General features: G+C 38.1%; 2 protein-coding genes and 1 long non-coding RNA gene across 6 annotated transcripts in view; all 3 read left to right on the forward strand.

Moving 5' to 3' along the window:
* dmbt1 (deleted in malignant brain tumors 1) overlaps positions 1–19,065 on the forward strand; it is a 279,374-nt gene that overhangs the window by 145,683 nt on the left and 114,626 nt on the right. The gene's annotated exons all lie outside the window — the stretch shown is intronic.
* LOC107982617 (mucin-7) lies at positions 226–10,814 on the forward strand. 4 transcript variants are annotated; one of them, XM_062976042.1, is made up of 11 exons: positions 226–1,191; positions 1,629–1,661; positions 1,976–2,008; positions 2,412–2,444; positions 3,448–3,495; positions 5,397–5,447; positions 6,746–6,778; positions 8,014–8,037; positions 8,411–8,452; positions 9,764–9,811; positions 10,645–10,812. In XM_062976042.1, the coding sequence occupies exons 1-11, from the start codon at positions 1,179–1,181 to the stop codon at positions 10,722–10,724; spliced, it is 438 nt and encodes a 145-aa protein (XP_062832112.1). In that variant the 5' UTR covers positions 226–1,178; the 3' UTR covers positions 10,725–10,812. The 4 variants fall into 4 exon arrangements, with proteins under 4 accessions (XP_062832112.1, XP_062832113.1, XP_062832110.1 ...); XM_062976040.1 differs by having other exon boundaries at positions 228–1,191; positions 9,761–9,811; positions 10,645–10,810; XM_062976041.1 differs by having other exon boundaries at positions 228–1,191; positions 5,400–5,447; positions 9,761–9,811; positions 10,645–10,810.
* LOC103278266 (uncharacterized) lies at positions 12,600–18,563 on the forward strand. Its single transcript, XR_010004570.1, has 3 exons — positions 12,600–12,670; positions 16,652–16,675; positions 17,507–18,563. It is a non-coding gene; the product is annotated as an uncharacterized LOC103278266 (long non-coding RNA).

The following is a 19,065-nucleotide window of genomic DNA, read 5'->3' on the forward strand; positions in this document are numbered from 1 at the left end:
CTGATGTGTGCCAATGGGAATAATAATAATAATAATAATAATAATAATAATAATAATAATAACAACAACAACAATAGTACTCTGGGGAAGACCCAAATGTTTTACAAGTTGGGGGGGGGGCTAAAAAGGGTCAAATTGCCTTCTATTTGTGGCAATTTTCACCCCACTGAGTTGGGGTGGGGGGTTGAGCCACAGAAGTACCCCATTGCAGCCAATGGTCCAAAAAAAAAATTCATTATTTCGTAAGCCAGACGAAAATTCTGTTCATATAAGCGCCCCATTTTTGTTAGCGGGAACAAATACAAACATGAGACAAAATAAATGAAACCACACAAAGCGAACCACAATTCCATGCACAACACTAATAGGTAATCAGAGCTGGACAGTTTTATCATAGTAAAGTCTTATTATTATCTTAAATTACGGTTTGTGTAAATATTCAAAAACATTTAACCTACTGATGCCTCAATGAATGTAATTTTATTCTATTTTGTTTTTGATTTTTGAAATTTACTAGTAGCCGCTACATTTCCCACCCTCATGTTATACTCGAGTCAATAAGTTTTCCCAGTTTTTTTGTGGTAAAATTAGGTGCCTCGTCTTATATTTGGGTCGGCTTATATTCGACTATATACGGTACTCATATTTAAATCCAAGATTTTAGTCAAAAAGCCTACCCCCCAAAAACTGGGCCAACTTATCCATGGGTCATGTGGTTACTGTTCCTTAACTCATGAGAAAATTAAACCATCTCATTTCAATAGAGTGTTGAAAGGGAAAAGTGTCGCCCTTCCAGGTGAAAGAAAAAAGGCAACCACTGTCTGAGTAGAGGGATGGGAGGAAAGAGCTTAGTTCAACCAGGAGGAACATAAAAGAAGCACCATTGCCCACCACTCTCTCCAACAAGCTCCAGCTTCTGATCTTTTTTTAGCGCTGGGAGTGGGGGAGTAAGTAAAAGGTCATGGCAACCAGAGGCAACTGGCATCCTGATACAGCATTGGTACTTTCCCCTCTTTGAAGAATTATCCTTGAAATATCCACAGTTTTTTCAAAATCCATAAATATCCCCTTAAAACCTGCCCTGGACTTATATGGCACTGATAAATTATTCTGAAAGCAACTAACAGTTTCTTAACAATGTTCATATTTCTTTTTGAATAGCTACCTCTCCAGAACCTATGCTGAATAATAGTAAGTCTATGCCTTCCTTTTAGATCCCAAGCAAAATTCATTCCCATTAGCTATGGTATATCTTCTTTCCTTCTACATTTTCTTCTTAATTATTACATCCCATCTATTTCCAGTATGGAATTCAGAATAGTTTGCAAAGGTTAAAGCAAATGCAGCTAAAATGTTTCATCATTTCTACACAAAAACAAAAAAAAACAGTTATTGTTCATTTAAAAGAAACATAAATATGAAAACATAGAATCTGGAAAGTCCTTTCTGGCATCCTGATGAAGCATTTGTGCTTTCCCATCTCTGAAGAATGACCCTTGAAGTATCCACAGTCTTACCCAAATTCATAACTTCCCCCTTAAACTTTCTCTGGACTTATATGGTACTGATACATTATTCTGAAAGCAACCAACACTGTCTCATTAATGTTCATTTTTCTGTTTAAATAGTTACCTCTTCAGAACCTATGAGGACTTCGGGTGGTAAGTCTATGCCTTCCTTTTAGATCCCAAGCAAAATTCATTCCCAATAGCTATGGCATATCTTCTTTCCTTCTACTTTTTCTTCTTAATTATTACATCCCATCTATTTCTAGTATGAGATTCAGAATAGCTTGCAAAAGTTAAAGCAAATTCAGCAAAATTGTTTCATCATTTCTACCTTTTAAGTATTCACAGTCTTACCAAAATCCATAATTCCCCCCTTAAAACTTGCCCTGGACTTATATGGTACTGATAAACTGTTCTGAAAGCAAGTAACACTTTTTAAATTAATGTTCATTTTTCTTTTTGAATAGCTTCCTTTTCAGAATCTATGGAGACATCTAGTGGTAAGTCTCCACCTTCCTTTTAAAGCCCAAGCAAAATGTATTCCCAATAGCTATGACATATCATCTTTCCTTCTACTTCTACTTCTTAATTATTATATCCCTTCTATTTCCAGTCTGTAATTCAGAATAGCTTGCAAAAGTTGGAGCTAATGCAGCTAAAATGTTTCATCATTTCTACTCAAAAATGAAACACAGTTATTGTTCATTTGAAAAGTCCTTTCTGGCACCCTGATGCAGCATTGGTGCTTTCCCACCTCTGAAGAATGACCCTTGAAGTTTCCACAGTCTTACCAAAATCCATAACTTCGCCCTTAAAACCTGCCCTGAACTTATATGGTGCTGATAAACTGTTCTGAAAGCAACTAACAGTTACTTATTAATGTTTATTTTTCTCTTTGAATAGCTTCCTCTTCAGAACCTATGAGGACTTCTGGTGGTAAGTCTACGCCTTCCTTTTAGAGCCCAAGCAAAATTGATTCCCATAGCTATAGCATATCTTTCCTTCTACTTCTTCTTCTTAGTTATTACATCCCATCTTTTTCCAGTCTGGGATTCAGAATAGCTTGCAAGAGTAAAATCAAATGCAGCGAAAACGTTTCATCATTTCTACACAAAAATGAAACACAGTTATTGTTTGTTTAAAAGAAATATAAATATGAAAACATAGAACCTGAAAAGTCCTTTCTGGCACCCTCATGCAGCATTGGTACTTTCTCATCTCTGAAGAATGACCTTTGAAGTATCCACAATCTTACCAAAATCCATAACTTTGCCCTTAAAACCTGCCCTGGACTTTCAGAGTTAGTACTTTAAAAAGCATAGCTATACCATAACCCATATTTCACAATATCTGAAAGTCCATATTATTCGACATTAACATTAAGATACATTATTGAAAAGCGAATAAAAACAAGTCAATATAAACTTAATGTAAAATATATAGTATAAAAACTGCTTTGTGAATGCATAATTGGTTTGTTTACTTGTTTTGCCTATCGCTTGAGAGATCCAGTTGACTGAGTTCCATTTGAGAGTTTACTGTACTGATATGTATGAGATAATATCATAGGCATAAAATAATCAACTACATGTAACATGTAGTTCAATTTTTTTCAAAATGTTTTAATTTACATAAAGTAATGTAATGCCTAAATAAATACCCCAAATAAACCAGATCCCATCTAATCTTGGAAGCTAAACAGTGTTAGTACTTGGGTGGGAGAACACCACTGCAGATCCGGTCTGCAAACTATATGTCGTAGGAAGGAAACGCAAAAAATAATTTCGAGTAAACCCTGTGAAATGTATGGGATTGTCATATGTTACTTGAAGAAGCAGGTTTTTGGCACAACAGAAGGCTGGGATCAAATATCCCAACTCCACTGCTATAGGACACCAACACAAAGACTAGAATCTCACCATTTCTTCTTTTTTACCAGCACAACCTGCAGTTCCAGAGACCACCCCAATGGAAGAAAAAAATACCAGTAAGTATAGATCCTAATATTTGACATATTTCAGGTCTTATTGAGCTGTACAGTGCTACCTTATATTAATTCACTATTTGGGTGGGCATTGGCCGTTTGCAAAATTTTATCTGAAGACTGCATACTCAGTTTATATAGCTAAAATGTATGCATTCAATCGACTTTAGAAATTATTATTCCATGTCACCATTTGAATATTTTTTTCCCTTTGGCATTGTACAACCCGCAATATACTATCCAGCCTGTTACCAAGTTGTGTCCTTCAGCATTCCCATTTTGCCAGATATAGGAAGGATATTTAAAAATAGTTGATTTATAGTAAAAAAAACAACAAAACTATTTTGTTTTCATGTTGAGAAACACGAAAAACAATCTTGGACAGATGAGATTCTTCACCATTTGAAATGTGTTCTGTGTAAAATTCCTAGAAATAGCATGAAGAACAGAAAAAGTGCAGACCCCATCAAATTAATGGAATGTGCCTGGAATTTGCAACAATTGAAAGAGCAAGGCATAAGACATTTTAAGAGATGGGGGAAACTTGTATTTGAATGGTTTGCTTAATAAAGCTGTATTCCCCTTCCTTAATAAACATTTGAACATGTATCCATATAAATAATTTCAAAAAAGAAACATAAACAAATAAAATCTGTTTGTTGTGGAAACAAGGATTGGTGAAAAAGCTTCACTTGAGACACCTATTCCCCATGATAACCCTTTCAGGAGTGAATTTCTCTTCCAAGAGGTAGATTTCTCTCACTTTCTGTTGTCTCACCTCCGTTTGTAGCTATGACTCTTTTGTCATATATACAGAACTTTGTAGGTCATAAGCATAATTTTGGATTGTGATGAAAAACAGACTGGCAGGTTGTAGAAACGGATTCAGTAAGGAACTTCGATGTTTCTTGCAGTCAGTCAGTTGAAATTGCAGTAAAGTACATAAGGGTTATCCAAATAGTAATCCAAGCAATAATTATGAGCGACATTAATAGGAGTTGTAAAAAGTTATTACATCTAAGGATGGTGCAACATTTTTAGGAGTTTGTCCCTTCAAAATTTTAAAAGTTGCATTGATTTTTTTAAAAAAAGGTTTTGCATTGAATCTCTTCAGTGGTCTGTTTCCCCATGAAGGAGAAATATAACTAGGAAGATATATCCCCAAACTGATATTTGTAAGAACTATTCCTAAGGCAATAGACTAATCAGTACCCATTGGGATTACTAATGACAGATAAATGTGATTTCTGATTGCTTGAGAGTTACTACTAAAAAAAGCATAGCTATACCATACCCCATAGTATATGATAGCAGAAAGTTTATATGACTTGATATTAATATTAAGATACATTATTTAAAAGTGAATAAAGATAAATCAATACAAACTTAATATAAAATATATAGTATAAAAACTGCTTTGTGAATGCATCATTGGTTTGTTTACTTGTTTTGCCTGTTGCTTGAGAGATCCAGTTGATTGAGTTCCATTTGAGAATTTAGTGTAGTGATATTTCTAAGGTAATACCATAGGCACAAAATAATCAACTACATGTAACAAGGAGCTCATTTTTTTTCAAAATATTTAAATTTAAATAAAGTAATGTAATGCCTAAATAAATACCCCAAATGGACCAGATCCCATCTAATCTTGGAAGGTAAACAGGATTAGTACTTGGGTGGAAGAACAAAACACCACTGAAGACTAGGTCCTGTGAACTATATGTCGTAGGAAGGAAATGCCAAAACTAGTTCTTAGTACACCCTGTGAAATATAGGGGGTTGTCATAAGTCTACTTGAAGAAACAGGTTTTTGCCACAGCAGAAGGTTGGGATCAAATATCCCAATTCAAATGCTATAGGACACCAAAACAAAGACTAGAATCTCACCATTTCTTCTTTTTTAGCAGCTCAACCTGCAGTTCCAGAGACCACCCCAATGGAAGTAAACTATACCGGTAAGTATGGATCCCAATTGTTGACAAATTGTACCTGAAGACTGCGCACTCAGTTTATATAGCTAAAAAATGCATTCAATCGACTTTAGACATTATTATTCTATGTCACCTATATTAGGATAATTTTCTTCCTTTGGCATTGTACAATCCACAATATACTATCCAGCCTGTTACCGAATTTTCCCATTTTGTCAGATAGAAATGGAATGGATATTTTAAAATAGTAGATTTATAGTAAAAAAACAAAAACAAACATTTTGTTTTCATGTTGAGAAACACTAACAACAATCCTGGACAGATGGGATCCTTCACCATTTGAAATGTATTCTGTGTAAAATTCCTAGAAATAGCATGAAGAACAGAAAAAGAGCAGACCCCATCAAATTAATGGAATGTGCCTGTAATTTGCAACAGTTGAAAGAGCAAGGCATAAGACATATTAAGAGGTGGAAGAAACTAGTAGTTGAATGGTTTGCTTAATAAAGCTGTATTCCCCTTCCTTAATAAACATTTGAACATGTATTTTAGTTAGGCATTCATATAAATAATTTCAAAAAGAAACATAAACAAATAAAATCTGTTTGTTGTGCAAACAAGGATTGGTGAAAACCTGCTATGGACTTATATGAGGAGCCCCGGTGGCGAAGTGTGTTAAAGCACTGAGCTGCTGAACTTGCAGACCGAAAGGTCCCAGGTTCAAATCCCAGGAGCTGAGTGAGCGCCCGCTTGTAGCTTCTGCCAACCTAGCAGTTCAAAAACATGCCAATGTGAATAGATCAATAGGTACCACTCCAGCGGGAAGGTAACGGCACTCCATGCAGTCATGCCGGCCACATGACCTTGGAGGGTTTTTTTTTTCATGTCAGGAGCAACCGGAGTTGCTTCTGGAGTGACAGATTTGGCCGTCTGCAAGGACGTTGCCCAGGGGACGCCCGGATGTTTTGATGTTTTACCATCCTTGTGAGAGGCGTCTCTCATGTCCCCGCATGGTGCTGGAGATGATAGAGGGAGCTCATCCACGCTCTCCCCAGGTGGGATTCGAACCTGGCAGCTTTCAGGTCAGCAACCCAACCTTCACGCCACGAGGCTTTTATCCCCTAGGCCACCTTGGAGGTGTCTACAGACAATGCCGGCTCTTTGTCTTAGAAATGGAGATGAGCACCAACCCCCAGAGTCAGACATGACAACGTCAGGGGAAAACCTTTACCTTTTACCTATGGACTTATATGGTACTGATAAACTGTTCTGAAAGCAACTAACAGTTTTTTTTTCTAATGCTCATTTTTCTTTTTGAATAGCTTCCGCTTCAGAACCTATAAGGACTTCTGGTGGTAAGTCTACGCCTTCCTTTTGAGCCCAAGCAAAATGTATTCCCAATGTATTCTATGAAAACATAAAACCTGAAAAGTCCTTTCTCCCTAAGTAGCCAGTTCTCAAAGCCATGCCAAAACAAAAAGAGTTTTCCATGCCTGCAAAAGGATAGCAAGGGGGGCAATTGTTCAACCTTTTTAGAAGGAGATGTGATGGGACCAGGAGAAGCCAGGTAGAAGTACCTTGCATGTGTGCCCTCAGGATATACCTGTGACTATGGCAATACAAAGAAAAGTGCCTCTCCAAAAGATCACAAAATCTGGGCACATTCATATGAGATATCATCCTTTAGACAATCTGGACCTGAGTATATATACAGAACTTTGTAGGTCATAAGCATAATTTTGGATTGTGATGAAAAACAGACTGGCAGGTTGTAGAAACGGATTCAACAAAGAACTTCGATGTTTCTTGCATTTATTTTGGATCAGTTGAAATTGCAGTAAAGTACATAAGGGTTATCCAAATAGTAATCCAAACAATAATTACTAGCAACATTAATAGGACTTGTAAAAAGTTATTACATCTAAAGATGGTGCAACATTTTGGGAGTTTGTCCCTTCAAAATTTTAAAAGTTGCATTCATTTTTTTTAAGGTTTGCATTGAATCTCTTCAGCGGTCTGTTTCCCCATGAAGGAGAAATATAACTAGAAAGAAATATCCCCAAACTGATATTTGTAAGAACTATTCCTAATGCAATAGACTAATCAGCACCCATTGGAATTACTAATGGAATTACTTTCAAACCTTTTTCAATAGATACTATGATAATAGATTGAGAGAGAATTAGACTCTGGAACTCCCTGCCCAGGAAAGCCAGAATGGTCCCCTCATTGCTGTCCTTCCAACAATAGGCTAAAATTTTATTCATACAGGCTTTTGAAGAAGGTTTTTACGATCAGTTCAGGGGGTGCTGTGATTTTTAACTTTTAACATATTTTAATGTTTTTTAACTGGGAATTTTTAAATACTGTTTACATTTAACCCTGTTATAATGGTTTGCATATTTGTATATTTTAAATTGTATGCTGATGTTTTTATGTTAAGTGGGAGAGATAAAGTGGGGTATAAAAAAAAATAATAGTAGCAGAAGTCAGCCTGTTTTATGTCAGTTCATTGAGTCATATATTACTGATACATTATTCTGAAAACATTAACAGTTTCTTACCCATGTTCATTTTTCTTTTTGAAAAGCTCTCTCTCAAGAATCTACTACTGGTAAGTCCATAACATCCTTTTACATCCTAAACCCAGATTATTCCCAATTATCATGACATATCTATACTTTTTCACCTTGTCCTTGTTCCCATTGTTGTTCACCATTATATGTCAACTTTTTCCCATTCTGTGATTCAAAGCAGCTTATAACAGTTAAAACAAATGCTGTTAAAAGTGACTTATTCTGTGCAAAATTCCTACATGGGTGATTTGAATAGAAAACAAGATTTTTGGTACATGGTTTTTCTGGATGTTAAATAAAATTTGACATCTCAGAGGGTTGCTACAGTAGGAAGATGGGACAAATGTCCCCACTTGTAGTGCTACTGAACACCAAAGCATTGGAGCTTGAGTAGGTTTGCTATCTTTCCAGGTTTTCTTCCAGCTGAAAGGACGACTAGAGAACAAACCACCAGTAAGTGTGTATCCCATTGTTTAATGTTTTATTGATGTCCTGACAAGTGTAAGTAAAATAAAACTCAGGTAAAAATAAATTGTTAGAAAGAATAACAAATATGTGACAACATAGAACATGAAAATCTCTTTCTACCTGAGTAATCACGTCTCAAGGCCTTGCCAAAACAAAAAGGTTTCACCTACCTATGAAAGGATAGCAGGAAGAACAATGATTTAGCCTGTTTAGAAAGAGAGATGCTCGGGAGCAGCCATGGAGAAGGCCTTCTCCTGTGTTCCCACCAGACATACCTGTAATTATAGTGGACCAGAGAAAACGACACATTCTCTGTATAGTCCGTTGAAATTGCAGTAAAGTACATAAGGGTTATCCAAATAGTAATCCAAACAATAATTACTAGCAACATTAATAGGACTTGTAAAAAGTTATTACATCTAAAGATGGTGCAACATTTTGGGAGTTTGTCCCTTCAAAATTTTAAAAGTTGCATTGATTTTTTTTAAGGTTTGCATTGAATCTCTTCAGTGGTCTGTTTCCCCATGAAGGAGAAATATAACTAGAAAGAAATATCCCCAAACTGATATTTGTAAGAACTATTCCTAATGCAATAGACTAATCAGCACCCATTGGAATTACTAATGACAGATAAATGTGATTTCTGATTGCTTGAAAGTTACTACTGAAAAAAAGCATAGTTATACCATACCCCATATTATATGATAGCAGAATGTTTATATGACTTGATATTAATACTAAGATACATTATTTAAAAGTGAATAAAGATAAATCAATACAAACTTAATATAAAATATATAGTATAAAAACTGCTTTGTGAATGCATCATTGGTTTGTTTACTTGTTTTGCCTGTCATTTGAGAGATCTAATTGATTGAGTTCCATTTGAGAATTTCTGTACTGATATTTATAAGGAATACCACAGGCACTAAATAATCAACTACATGTAACAAGGAGCTCATATTTTTCAAAATATTTAAATGTAAATAAAGTAATGTAATGCCTAAATAAATACCCCAAATGGACCAGATCCCATCTAACCTTGGAAGCTAAACAGTGTTAGTACTTGAATGGGAGAACACCACTGAAGACTAGGTGCTGTAAACTATATGTCGTAGGAGAGAAATGTCAAAACTAGTTCTTAGTACACCCTGTGAAATATTTGTGGTTGTCATAAGTCTACTTGAAGAAACAGGTTTTTGCCACAGCAGAAAGTTGGGATCAAATATCCCAATTCCACTGCTATAGAACACCAAAACAAAGACTAGAATCTCACAATTTCTTCTTTTTTAGCAGCTCAACCTGCAGTTCCAGAGACCACCCCAATGGAAGGAAACTATTCCCGTAAGTTTGGATCCCAATTGTTGACATATTTCAGATCTTATTGATGTATAGAGTGCTACCTTAAATTAATTTCCTATTTGGGTGGGCATAGACCGTTTGCAAAAATTGTACCTGAAGACTGCGCACTCAGTTTATATAGCTAAAAAATGCATTCAATCGACTTTAGACATTATTATTTCACGTCATCTATATTAGGATAATTTTCTTCCTTTGGCATTGTAGAATCCACAATATACTATCCAGCCTGTTACCGAATTTTCCCATTTTGCCAGATAGAAATGGAATGGATATTTTAAAATAGTAGATTTATAGTAAAAGAAAAAAAAAACTAAGCCAACTTATTCATGGGTCATGTGGTTACTGTATGTTAACTCTTACAGAAAAGGAAACATCTCCTTTGAATAGAGGGGTGAAAGGGAAAAGCATAGTCCTTCCAGGTGAAACAAAAAAAGGTAACAATTGTCTGAGTAGAGGGATGGAAAGCAAGAGCTTAGTTCATCCAGCGGAAATCTAAGAAAAGCACCTAGGCCCTCTTCTCTCTCCCCCTCTTCATCCAAGGGGAACACAAAAGAAGCACAAGCTCTTGCTTCTGACTTTTTTGGGCAGAAGGGGGAAAGGTGTAAGTAAAAGGTCATGGCAAACAAAAGCGACTGGCATCCTCATGCAGCATTGGTGCTTTCCCATCTCTGAAGAATTACCCTTGAAGTATCCACAGTCTTACCAAAATCCATAACTTCGCTCTTAAAACCTGCCCTGGACTTATATGGTACTGATAAACTGTTCTGAAAGCAACTAACAGTTTCTTATTAATGTTCATTTTTCTCTTTGAATAGCTTCCTCTTCAGAACCTATGAGGACTTCTGGTGGTAAGTCTACACCTTCCTTTTTGCCCAAGCAAAATTCATTCCCATAGCTATGGCATATCTTTCCTTCTACTTCTTATTCTTAGTTATTAACTCCCATCTATTTCCAGTCTGGGATTCAGAATGGCTTGCAAAAGTTAAAGCAATTGCAGCTAAAACGTTTCATCATTTCTACACAAAAATGAAACACAGTTATTGTTTGTTTAATAGAAACATAAATACGAAAACATAGAACCTAAAAAGTCCTTTCTCTCTAAGTAGCCATTTCTCAAAACCATGTCAAAACAAAAAAGAGTTTTCCATGCCTGCGAATAGATAGCAAAGGGGGCAGTTGTTCAACCTCTTTAGAAGGAGAGGTGCTGTGACCGGGAGAAGCCAGGTAGAAGTACCTTGCATGTGTGCCCTCAGGACATCACTTTGACAATGGCAGTACAGAGAAAAGTGCCTCCCCAAAAGATCACAAACCCTGGGCACATTCATATAAGGAGATCTCATCCTTCAGATCATCTGGACCTGAGTTACAAAAATAACTTTGTAGGTCATAACCATAACTTTGGATTGTGCTGAAAAACAGACTAGCAGGCTGTAAAAACGGATTCAACAAGGAACTTGTATGCTTCCTGTACTTGTTTTGGATCAGCTGAAGTTTTAGTAAAGCACATTAGGGTTATCCAAAGAGTAATCCAAACAACAATTATTAGAAACATTAATAGGAGCTGTAAAAAGTTATTACATTTCAGGATAGTGCAAAAATTATGGCTGTTTGTCCCTTCAAACTTTTAAAAGTTGCATGGATTTTTTTTAAAGGTTTGCATTTACTCTCTTCAGTGGTCTGTTTCTCTATGAAGAAGAATATAACTGGATAGATATATCCCCAAACTGATATTTGTAAGAACTATTCCTAATGCAATAGACTAATCAGCACCCATTGGGATTTCTAATGACAGATAAGTGTGATTTAAGAGTTAGTACTAAAAAAAAGTACTAAAATAAGGAGCCCCAGTGGCAAAGTGCTTTAAAGCACTGAGCTGCAGACCAAAAGGTCCCAGGTTCAAGTCCCAGGAGCAGCATGAGCGGCCGCTGTTAGCTCCAGCTCCTGCCAACCTAGCAGTTCAAAAACATGCCAATGTGAGTAGATCAATAGGTACCGCTCCAGCTGGAAGGTAACGGCGCTCCATGCAATCATGCCGGCCACATGACCTTGGAGGTGTCTATGGACAACGCCGGCTCTTCGGCTTAGAAATGGAAATGAGCACCAACCTCCAGAGTCAGACATGACTGGACTTAATGTCAGGGGAAACCTTTACCTTTTTTTACTAAAAAAAGCATAGCTATACCATATCCCATATTACGCAATACCAGAAAGTCCATATTATTTGACATTAATATTAAGATACATTATTGAAAAGTGAATAAAAACAAATCAATACAAACTTAATATAAAATATATAGTATAATAACTGCTTTGTGAATGCATCATTGGTTTGTTTACTTGTTTTGCCTGTCATTTGAGAGATCTAGTTGATTGAGTTCCATTTGAGAATTTACTGTACTGATATTTATAAGGGAATACCATAGGCACTAAATAATCAACTACATGTGACAAGGAGCTCATTTTTTTCAAAATATTTAAATTTAAATAAAGTAATGTAATGCCTAAATAAATACCCCAAATGGACCAGATCCCACCTAATCTTGGAAGGTAAACAGGGTTAGTACTTGGGTGGGAGAACACCACTGAAGACCAGGTGCTGTAAACTATATGTAGTAGGAAGGAAATGCCAAAAATAATTTTGGGTAAACCCTGTGAAATGTATGGGATTGTCATATGTTACTTGAAGAAGCAGGTTTTTGCCACAGCAGAAGGTTGGGATCCAATATCCCAATTCCACTGCTATAGGACACCAACACAAAGACTAGAATCTCACCATTTCTTCTTTTTTAGAAACTCAACCTGCAGTTCCAGAGACCACCCCAAAGGAAGAAAACTATACCAGTAAGTATGGATCCCAATGTGTGACATATTTCAGGTCTTATTGAGCTGTAAATTGCTACCTTATATTAATTCCCTGTTTGGATGGGCATTGACCGTTTGCAAAATTTTACCTGAAGACATATTCAGTTTATATAGCTCAAATGTATGCATTCAATCGACTTTAGAAATTATTATTCCACATCACCATTAGGATAATTTTCTTCCTTTGGCATTGTACAATCCACAATTCAGCCTGTTAGCAAGTTTTGTCCTTCAGCATTCCCATTTTGCCAGATATAGGGAGGATATTTAAGAATAGTTGATTGATAGTTTAAAAAAACTATTTTGTTTTCATGTTGAGAAACACTAACAACAATCCTGGACAGATGAGATTCTTCACCATTTGAAATGTATTCTGTGTAAAATTCCTAGAGCTAGCATGAAAAACAGAAAAAGAGCAGACCCCATCAAATTAATGGAATGTACCTGCAATCTGCAAAGGTTGAAAGAGCATAAGACATATTAAGAGGTGGGGAAAACTTTTAGTTCAATGGTTTACTTTGAAGACAATCCCAACAAAGGCCTTGTCTGAGATTCGGCATTGGGACATATCAATGTGATGATGAACTCACAATATCATCCTACAAAATGCGGGAGATTGTCTTATTATGATTTCTATTCATTTTAAAGATAAAGTCCTACGGAGCCTATCCAACGATGCAGTGGAAAGAAGTGGAAAAGGGGAGAAATCACCAAAGAAGAATTCAAACGTATAGCCAACTCCTGTAGGGAAAAGGTTCGCAAGGCTAAAGCGCAAAATGAGCTCAGGCTTGCCAGGGACATAAAAAACAACAAAAAAGGTTTTTTTGCTTATGTTGGTAGAAAAAGGAAGAAAAAGGAGGCGATAGGGCCACTGCAAGGAGTAGATGGGGTGATGGTGACAGGGGATAGGGAAAAGGCAGAACTGCTTAATGCCTTCTTTGCCTCGGTCTTCTCACAAAAAGAAAGCCATCTTCAACCTCAGCAACATGGAATGGACGAAGGATTGGGGGAAATCCAACCCCAAATAGGGAAACAAGTTGTCCAGGAACACCTGGCCACTCTAAACGAATTCAAGTCCCCAGGGCCAGATCAGCTACATCCAAGAGTATTGAAGGAACTAGCGGAAGTTATTTCAGAACCACTGGCAATCATCTTCGAGAGTTCTTGGAGAACAGGAGAAGTCCCAGCAGATTGGAGGAGGGCGAATGTGGTCCCTATCTTCAAGAAGGGAAAAAAGAACGACCCAAACAATTACCGTCCGGTCAGCCTCACATCAATACCAGGCAAGATTCTGGAAAAGATCATTAAGGAAGTGGTCTGCAAACACTTAGAAACAAATGCGGTCATTGCTAATAGTCAACACGGATTTACCAAAAACAAGTCATGCCAGACTAATCTGATCTCTTTTTTCGATAGAGTTACGAGTTGGGTCGATACAGGGAATGCCGTGGATGTAGCATATCTAGATTTCAGTAAGGCCTTCGACAAAGTCCCCCACGACCTTCTGGCAAACAAACTAGTAAAATGTGGGCTAGACAAAACTACGGTTAGGTGGATCTGTAATTGGCTAAGCGAACGAACCCAAAGGGTGCTCACCAATGCGTCGTCTTCATCATGGAAAGAAGTGACAAGTGGAGTGCCGCAGGGCTCCGTCCTGGGCCCGGTTCTGTTCAACATCTTTATTAACGACTTAGACGAAGGGTTAGAAGGCACGATCATCAAGTTTGCAGATGACACCAAACTCGGAGGGATAGCTAACACTCCAGAAGACAGGAGCAGAATTCAAAACGATCTTGACAGACTAGAGAGATGGGCCGAAACTAACAAAATGAAGTTCAACAGGGACAAATGCAAGATACTTCACTTCGGCAGAAAAAATGGAAATCAAAGATACAGAATGGGGGACGCCTGGCTTGACAGCAGTGTGTGCGAAAAAGATCTTGGAGTCCTCGTGGACAACAAGTTAAACATGAGCCTACAATGTGATGCGGCAGCTAAAAAAGCCAATGGGATTTTGGCCTGCACCAATAGGGGAATAACGTCTAGATCCAGGGAAGTCATGCTCCCCCTCTATTCTGCCTTGGTCAGGCCACACCTGGAATACTGTGTCCAGTTTTGGGCACCGCAGATGAAGGGAGATGTTGACAAGCTGGAAAGCGTCCAGAGGAGGGCGACTAAAATGATTAAGGGTCTGGAGAACAAGCCCTATGAGGAGAGGCTTAAAGAGCTGGGCATGTTTAGCCTGCAGAAGAGAAGGCTGAGAGGAGACATGATAGCCATGTACAAATATGTGAGGGGAAGTCATAGGGAGGAGGGAGCAAGCTTGTTTTCTGCTGCCCTGCAGACTAGGACACGGAACAATGGCTTCAAACTACAGGAAAGGAGATTCCACCTGAACATCAGGAAGAACTTCCTCACTGTGAGGGCTGTTCGGCAGTGGAACTCTCTCCCCCGGGCCGTGGTGGAGGCTCCTTCTTTGGAGGCTTTTAAGCAGAGGCTGGATGGCCATCTGTCGGGGGTGCTTTGAATGCGATTTCCTGCTTCTTAGCGGGGGGTTGGACTAGATGGCCCTTGAGGTCTCTTCCAACTCTACTATTCTATGATTCTATGATTCTATGATTGCTTCTATGATGTTTTGGTGCTTAATTTGTAAAATCTTAATGTAATCTGATGTTTAATAGGCTTTTCCTTAATCCCTCCTTATTATCCAACATTTTCGCTTATCCAACGCTTTTATTTTTCAGTGATTGGTTTTTTTGGGGGGGGCACCAAAATTCTGTTCGCCTACACTTGAAAAATACCTAGGGCCGGCTCTGGATGAGGTCCCTAATCTCCCAATGCTACCCCCCACCCCCACCCCCAAAAGTATATCTTAGAACTTATGATATTATCTTGGTATGACTGCCTATCACATCGAGTCTCAGCACCCACCACCTTCTTCTCCCATATCTGAGAGAACAGTCAAGACTCAAAGGTAGCATTGGAGGACACTTCTGTTTATTGTGATGATGTAGTGACTGTAAAAGTGAATTTGTAAAATTACAACAGCAGGATGTAAACTCAATTTGCGTTATTGTCTAAATAATCCTAAGGCACCAGATCTCCAAAAAAATTGCTGCTCCAGTACTGAAAATATTCATGTCCAGTACAAAATGATCCTTCTAGAGTTTGTTATTTATCTCAAAATAAGTGTTTCCCCCCCTGTCATTCAACATCCAGTTAAATGACATTGAGCTGAGAATCCTCAAATAAACACAGAGAGGTGCTCAGGTGGCCAAATTGGGCAGAGGAAGCCATGATATATTATTATATCCATATACAACCCCAAAAGAATTCTAATCACAGTGGTCTACTGAGGATCTAACATAATTAATGGTGAGCTTTTTCATTCTGTTCAGGTATAAGCTAAACAGTAAACAGCCTTTTGATGGTGATTCTTGCCTTTCTCCCTGTTGCATTTCTTTTTAGTGCTTTTTAATGCTGTACTTTCCTAATCTTAAAGTCAGATTTCTTTCAAACCTTTTTCAATAGATACTATGATAATAGATTGAGAGAGAATTAGACTCTGGAACTCCCTGCCCAGGAAAGCCAGAATGGTCCCCTCATTGCTGTCCTTCCAACGATAGGCTAAAATTTTATTCATACAGGCTTTTGAAGAAGGTTTTTACGATCAGTTCAGGGGGTGCTGTGATTTTTAACTTTTAACATATTTTAATGTTTTTTAACTGGGAATTTTTAAATACTGTTTACATTTAACCCTGTTATAATGGTTTGTATATTTGTATATTTTAAATTGTATGCTGATGTTTTTATGTTAAGCGGGAGAGATAAAGTGGGGTATAAATGAATATAATAATAATAGTAGCAGAAGTCAGCCTGATTCATGTCAATTCATTGAGTCATATATTACTGATACATTATTCTGAAAACACTAACAGTTGCATTTTTCTTTTTGAAAAGCTCTCTCTCAAGAACCTACTACTGGTAAGTCCATAACATCCTTTTACATCCTAAACCCAGATTATTCCCAATTGTCATGACATATCTATACTTTTTCATCTTGTCCTTGTTCCCATTGTTGTTCACCATTATATCTCAACTTTTTCCCATTCTGTGATTCAAAGCAGCTTACAACAGTTAAAACAAATGCTGTTAAAAGTGACTTATTCTGTGCAAAATTCCTACGTGGGTGATTTGAATAGAAAACAAGATTTTTGGTACATGGTTTTTCTGGATGTTAAATAAAATTTGACATCTCAGAGGGTTGCTACAGTAGGAAGATGGGACAAATGTCCCACTTCTAGTGCTACTGAATACCTTACTTACTTACTTACTTACTTAGGCGATCCCTCGTAGCTCGAGGACGATTGTCTTCCATCTTGGGTGTGTGTTCTTAGGTGGCTGAAGAGACCGATTCTTGACCCGCATATTCTCCCGCAGTGAGGACATTGGTTTCCAGGTGGAAGGCGGTCCCAGTCGGGGTTAGCTTGACGCTCCTTCCTCTTGGCACGTTTCACCCTTAGGCCCTCCGTTCGTGCCTCCGCAGCACTGCTGGTCACAGCTGACCTCCAATTAGAGCGCTCAAGGGCCAGGGCTTCCCAGTTCTCAGTGTCTATGCCACAGTTTTTAAGGTTGGCTTTGAGCCCATCTTTAAATCTCTTTTCCTGCCCACCAACATTCCGTTTCCCATTCTTGAGTTCGGAGTAGAGTAACTGCTTTGGGAGCCGGTGATCGGGCATTCGGACAACGTGGCCAGTCCAGCGGAGTACTGAATACCAAAGCATTGGAGCTTGAGTAGGTTTGCTATCTTTCCAGGTTTTCTTCCAGATGAAAGGACTACTAGACAACAAACCACCAGTAAGTGTGCATCCCAATGTTTAATTGTTTAATGTTTTATTGATGTCCTGACAAGTGTAAGTAAAATAAAACTCAGGTAAAAATAAATTGTTAGAAAGAATAACAAATATGTGACAACATAGAACATGAAAATCTCTTTCTCCCTGAGTAATTACTTCTCAAGGCCTTGCCAAAACAAAAAGGTTTCACCTACCTATGAAAGGATAGCAGAAAGAACAATGCTTTAACCTGTTTAGAAAGAGAGATGCTTGGGAGCAGCCATGGAGAAGGCCATCTCCTGTGTTCCCACCAGACATACCTGTAATTATAGTGGACCAGAGAAAATGGCACTTTCTCTGTATAGTCACATTCATATAAGGATATATGATCCTGGCAGGTTGTGGGACTGATTCAACAAGGAACTTGTATGGTCCTTGCAGTCATTTTGTCAGCTGCTTTTTGGATTAACTGAAGTTTCAGTAGAGCACATAAAAGTAATCAAAAAATAATTATTAGCCATTTTAATAGAAATTGTAAAAAAAAAAGTACTAGCTCTCAGGCTGGTGGTCATATTTATGGGAGTTTATGTCCCTTCAAAATTTGAAAAGTTGCATGGATTCTTTTTTTTAAAGATTGCCTTGGATCTCTTTACTAGTCTGTTTAATCAAGGAAAAAATACAAATTGATGATTATATCCCAAAATTATATTTATAACGACTATTCCAAATACAGCAGACTCCCAGGGCACATCCAGACAGCACCTAAAGTGCACGCCCTCCCGTGTTTTCCCCTGGGGCATCCAGTCAACATCTTAGGGAAAAATTAATGCGTTCAGTACAAACCCTGCTTGGTGCTGAGGTAATTTGTCTGCTGGAAAGACCCGGGTTTTTCGGAAGACTCGTGTCTTTCCAGGTGTGGGGACTTTGTAGGTGGGACTGGGGATAGCGCCATGTGACTTCTGGTGCCCACCTACACATCTGTTTTGGGTTTCTTGGCCTTATGGAGCCCAAGCATCCCGAGACAGCCCCCACTCCCTCCCAAAAACCCTTAAAAAGCCTTAAAACAAGGAAAATAAGTCATCCGGCTGCCATTCCCCCCCTTTTTTTAGTTTTCCTGGCATGTACCAATGATGTGCCAGGGTGGGGGGGGGAATCAATCCTGGCCCCCCTTTTCCTGGCGCGTCATTGGCATTTGCCAGGAGAACTTCAAAGAAGGGGGAATGGTGACCGAGTGAGTTATTTTCCTTGTTTTCAGGCTTTTAAAGGGTGTTTACTTTTGTGTTCCAGTGCCCGGCTTGAAAATCTGGCAGGGCATGTGCCCCCCCCCCCAGAAAAGCATGCACTTTCGGGGGGGGGGTTAAACTAGAACCCGGGAACAATTGCATTTTTAAAACATACTTGCTCCCAGGTTAAAGGACTGTGTGGAACGGCCCTCAGATAACCAGCACCCATGGGGATTGCTAATGTTGGATAAATGTGACAAATGTGTAGTTTTTATAGAAGTACATTTTAATATGTGTATTTGTGGTGTTTTTGCAA

Source organism: Anolis carolinensis, chromosome 3 (genome assembly GCF_035594765.1).
Source record: "Anolis carolinensis isolate JA03-04 chromosome 3, rAnoCar3.1.pri, whole genome shotgun sequence".
Taxonomy (NCBI): Eukaryota; Metazoa; Chordata; class Lepidosauria; order Squamata; family Dactyloidae; genus Anolis; species Anolis carolinensis.